General features: G+C 55.1%; 1 protein-coding gene across 1 annotated transcript in view; it reads left to right on the top strand.

The window, feature by feature from the left end:
* Nucleotides 1-5,318, top strand: part of LOC103801438 (ovocleidin-116-like) — a 6,899-nt gene that overhangs the window by 1,210 nt on the left and 371 nt on the right. The window contains exons 2-4 of the mRNA XM_009073854.1: nt 2,648-2,701; nt 3,445-3,537; nt 3,640-5,170. Coding sequence (XP_009072102.1) covers nt 2,648-2,701; nt 3,445-3,537; nt 3,640-5,170 — 1,678 coding nt within the window. The remainder of the gene's footprint in view (nt 1-2,647; nt 2,702-3,444; nt 3,538-3,639; nt 5,171-5,318) is intronic.

The raw sequence follows: 5,318 nt of genomic DNA, 5'->3' as shown, positions 1-5,318 counted from the left end.
TTCCAACCCCTAAAATTCTATGATTCTATGCTAAACATCATGCACATCCTTTCCATAGCAAAGAAGGACTCAGAGGGATCTGTTCAAGCAGTGTATGGGGAAATATAATGTTTTCACCTTTTTTGCCACTATTCTGTTTTGCACTTGTGCAGATTAGCTCCAAGTGGTTGAGGTTGAAGCCCAAAATGCAAGTGACAGAAGCTCTGGTGTGGTGGTTGCTCTCCACTTGACCAGTGCTGCCCTGCTGTGCTAGTCATGGCCAGGACCAGGCCTCGCCCAGGATATCACCCTTCCCTTCCTGCAGTCCTGCTGCTTTCCCATGTCACACTCCAAGAGCCACTGCACAGCTTCTTATCGATAACCAAGCTGGATGTGTGCCACCTAAGATCTGTGCTAATTATCGAGCAATTTTGCCTTCAGAACAGATATTTATAAACTGGGCTTTCTGTTTATGCAGCCAGGTGGAACATTTGATAGCTGTCTTTCACCACAAACACATTTTTAGCTGGAAATTACTCCCCCTGGTTATCTGCGGGTGCTGCCAGCGCTGACAAATGGCCCTGGGCAGGAGCTGATTGGCTCTGTGCACCCGGGGCCAACTTTAAATTTCAGCTAAGTGGGCACAGGCTCCATGGTCTGCTGCTGGGATCTGCCTCTGACAGCGAAAGGTAATCTTACCTAGCTACCTGCCCTGTCTCTCCCTAGCCCTTCAGCTCTGCCCTCCCTGAGTAAAGCTTCTCCTGCTTTCTCTCCGGGCAAGCCACAGTGGGGACAGGGACCTCCTGCTCTGCACTGTGCTCTCTTGAGCCTGTGTTGCTTTGTACTGCTGATCCCTGTGCATGAATTTCCTCCTGGAGTTTTCTGTAGCAATGCTTGTATGGCTGAAAATAGTCTCTGGATTGACGTGCAAGCCCAAGCCAGGGTGGTTGGGTGAAATGAGTTATTGGCCAACAGAGCTGTTGCCTCCTGCCATTTATCAGTGCTGCTGAGAAAAGTCTGTAGGTTTCTTCATTCAGGCTTATAACTGACTGGCTTAGCCTGCAGCAGCTCTGGGGGTGATTATTGCAAATATCCACCTAAGCTGCTTTGAGAGAGGGAGTTAGGAAGTTTTAATACTTGGTGTCAGGGCATCCCTTGGTGCTGCTGCTGTGCTCTGTGCATATGGTGAGAGCATCCCCTTTAAAGGCTTTGAGGAGTGCAGGGAGATGCAAAGGCTGGGAAAAGCCAGGGTTGCTGCATAACCTTACTGCCATGGGGGCTTTGGAATAGCAGGAGCTTTTAGGTTGCTGCTAACCAGGACCACTGGGGAGCACAAGGCACAGGAATACAAACCCCAGTGATGCTTTGCTTTGTGCCCCCAGGAGCAGCCCAAGATGCAAACAGCCCTCACCTGCCTGTGCCTGTGCCTGCTCAGCACAGCCCTCTCGACACCTGTGAGTATGGCTTTCCCTGGATCCCCAGTGTGCTGGGAAAGCACGAAGTGTAACACCCCACGTGCTTTCAGCAGCAGGAAAAAGGGGTTGGATTTGGGTGTAACACCTCTGGTACTCCGGGAGGGGATTGAGGTGAACCCAGGAGGGGAAATACATACCAGCACTGAGGTGGGGGAGCATGTCCCTCCAGCCTAGCAATTAGGGCATTGCCAAGAGCCAGTTTGGGTTGCTGTAGCTCTTCCCTTTGATTTCTGTGGATTTGAGATCTTCCCAGTGTTTCTGGCCTGGGAACAGAGCCCCAGGAAGGGAGGTGTGGGGAGGATGCTCACCTTACCCCTGTGGGTAGCAGGGATCTGAGGGGTGCCTGCAATTAGTTTCCAGCTCTCCTAATGTGAAATTTGGACAGATATCATGAAAACAAAGGGCAAACTAAGATAATTGCAGCCGGTTTTTTTGTCCTGCATAACTGCTGCTCAAGGTACTGAATACAGAGCTAGAATGAAAGTCTGCTCCTAGAGGAGGTTTGCTTTTTCAGCAGGGTAAGGGGGAGAGAAAGCACATCTTCCCCGAGGGCTGGGCCTCTGCTGCATGTATTTTAGCCCCCAGGGCAAGGTCACACAGCCAGGTCTGTAGCAGGCAATAAATCAGCGCAGCTTTGCTTTTCAGCTGGGGGCACAGAAGAGAAACAGTTAATACTCTGCTGTGTAACCAGGGCTGTAATCCAACCTTTGGTACTGTTCACAAACAATGGAATATCCTCGGGATATTTAATATTCTGGGACATGTTTCTGCCCTTTTCAGCTGGGCTGGGATGTTTCAGTGACTAATTCTGCTGACATCAAAGGGGACTCCCCTCCATGGGACCATCTCCCTGCAGCAGACTCCAGTAAAAGGGTATTTGCAGGCCAACAATACCCTATGAAAAGTAGTATGCAATGTGAGCAATACTTTACAGGCCCTGGAAATGGGGTTTTCACCTTTCCTACTCTTGCTGGCCTTAATCCAGCACCACAGTTAGTGCCTGGGAATTAATTGCCTTATCAATACACTTCTCCCACCCTTCCCTGAGCACTGTGGGGTGCTCACCATGCTGGGCAGGGTGGGTGGCCAGCACTGGGCACTGGCAGCTGCCTGGATGCTGGGGCAGCATTTGATGCTTCAGCTCTTGCCTGTGTTTGATGCTTCAGCTCCTGCCTGTGTTTTGCTGCCCGTAGGTGCCACTGCCACTGCCTGGGAGAGCTGCTGGGAACTGTGTGGGACAGCACAGGGTATGTATTGCCTGCCTCACCCAGACCCCATGGGATGCTCTGCACCAGAGGTGCAGGGAGAAAAAGTTGCTTTTGGAGGGCAGCCCCAGTGAGCCGTGGGGAAAGAGACCAGCACTGCTCTTGGTTGATTCTATGATTCTATGAAGAGCAGGAGGGGGGAAAGGTGTGACATGCTCGGGAAAGGGAAAGGCTTCCCCCTCCATAGTCTGCTCCTCTGCCTCTGCCCATCCTCAGAGCACAAATGCTTGGTGTACCCACAGTGAGGGTGTTAAAACTCTCAGGCCCAACTGATACACATTGTTTTCAAAGTGTATTGGTGCAAAATGCATCAAAATTCAGATGAGTAGTGTGGAAGAAGGCGTCTGGTTTTGCCTATTGGAAAGCAGCTGCTGTCCTTGCAGGGCTTTGATCGCCATCAGGCCCATCACTAGGGCTGATGGGAACATCAACCAGGTTGTTTGTTCAAGCCTTAAGCCACCTTGCAAAAAAACCCCCAAACCCACACCGCAGGCAGAAAATGAGCCCAAGGGAAAACAAACCCCTGGAGCATGAGATATGAGCACCCACATCCCACCCAGGTCCATGTCAGTGCTGGCTGCCATGAGGTGCTGGGTGCTGCTGCCCACTTGGGGCCTCAGTGGTACTGGTGGGACACTGCTGTGGTGCCAGGCACAGCAGGGGAAGCTCCTGCCAATGCATTTAAGAAGAAAATGATAGGATTTTCTTATTTTCTTCCCCACCAGATATTCCTGAAAGGCTGCAATGCCAAGCATGGCTTCTACGTTTTCAAGTACGTCTACTCATTCTCAACACGGAGGAACCAGACACAAATAAAGGTGAGGAGGTGGCCAGATGGTACAGTGGGACCCTGTCTAGGCTGTGGTGCCCCAAGCAGCACCAGGGTTGGCCCTGACCTCTCCCTTGTGTGCCCTGCACAGAAAGAAGAGGCTGACAGCCAGAGTATCATCCCCGGCCGCCAGCTGGATGAGGATGATGCCAGGCAGGAACCGACCGAGGGCAGGGTGGCCCCGGAGCACACTGACAATAGCAGCACTGAAGTAATTCAGAGTGGGACTGTCCTCAAGCCCAAAAACCACAGCAGCCCAGGGGCTGGCAGGCCTGGCTCTAGTCCTCGCCCCGGCAGTGCCACGCGAGCGCGCGGCGGTATCGGCATTGCTGGTCCCACCCCATCCAGCTCAGAGGGCAGTGGAGATCTGGATCTGGTGGTGGAAGTCGATGATGGTGTTCCCATCCTTCCTCAGGATGAACGTCCCAGTGAGGCTGTGGTGGGCAACAGGTCCAGTTTCAGGAGTGAGGACAAGGATGATGGTGCTCCCAGGGTGGTTCCTGTGGAGGGAGCGATGCCAGCCAGGAGGGAGAAGGGCCCTGCAGCTGGAGGGGCAGGGGATGAGGGCAGTGGTGAGGCCACTGTCTCTGGCCAAGGGCAGGAGGGTGGCACACGGGGCACAGGGATGGGAGGTGTCGCTCTAGCCTCCGTCACTGAGAAGATGGAGGATGTCCAAGTTGACACGGAAGGTTTGGGTGAATACACTTACATCCCTGACTCGGGCAGTGTCACCATTGCCCATGGGAACATGGGCAGCACAACAAGGACCACCAGCTTCACACAGATCTCTCCAGACAAGGATGACGAGATCAACATCTTCATTGGGAGGGCCAACATCCACGTGGGGGAGCAGGAAGCCACCCAGGCCAGTACCACTGTGGACAGAGAGGATGACAGCAGCTCCCTGCCCAGGCTGGGTGTCACTGGGGGTGATGATGACAGTTTCCCTACCCACAGGCAGCCTGAAGGACTGACCACCACAGCCACCCCAGGCCTGGAGGACAGCACCACCAGCAGCCTCAGGGATGGTCGTCCCACAGGAGATGATGAGGAAGGTGCCACCTCCGTTAGTGGTGGAGAAGGACTGGTGACCCCTGGCCCCTGGAGGGTCACTGGTGGTGGCATTACCATCCCCACGGTGGCCAGCATCCCTAGGAAAGATGATGATGAGGTGAGAGGTGAGGGGCAAAGGTTCAGAGGGAAGTCAGACCAGCTGGCTAGCATGACCCCTCGCCCGTGGGATGACACAGAGACCACTGCCACTGTCTCAGCTGAGCGGGCCAGCATCCTCCTGACCACCACCATGCCCTCGCCGGGGCTGAGCGAGGGGGACTGCACCACCCCCCTGGGGACAACCAGCAGCCACCAGACAGCCACGAGCACTGTGCTGGGGAGAGGAGGGAGTGGGGATGTGGGGCCTGCCACCCCCAAACCCCGCAGGGAGGGATGGCCTGGGGCTGGTGTGAAGGTCCACCCAGGGGGAGCAGGGCTGGGCAAGACCCCCAGAACAGAAAAAGTGCCATCCCCAAGTGGCAAAGCCAGTGGCCAGGCTTCGAGCGAGGACCATACGAGGGTTGGTGGCCGTGGTGGCGATGCTGGAGGCAGGTGGAGTGCCACCAAAGGTGGGGGCAGCCCCCGTCCGCAGGCAGGGCAGGAGGTGGGCAGCGTGGCAGCAGGGCAGGGCCAGGAGTGGGCACGAGGTGGCAAGAGTGGGGCTCCAGGGGCCAGGGATCGACGTCTTCCTGCACGCCCCGGCAGGGGGACCGGACA

The sequence above is a fragment of the Acanthisitta chloris genome, unplaced genomic scaffold (assembly GCF_000695815.1).
Source record: "Acanthisitta chloris isolate BGI_N310 unplaced genomic scaffold, ASM69581v1 scaffold2164, whole genome shotgun sequence".
NCBI classification, from domain to species: Eukaryota; Metazoa; Chordata; class Aves; order Passeriformes; family Acanthisittidae; genus Acanthisitta; species Acanthisitta chloris.
This window is presented reverse-complemented; position numbering and strand designations above follow the sequence as displayed.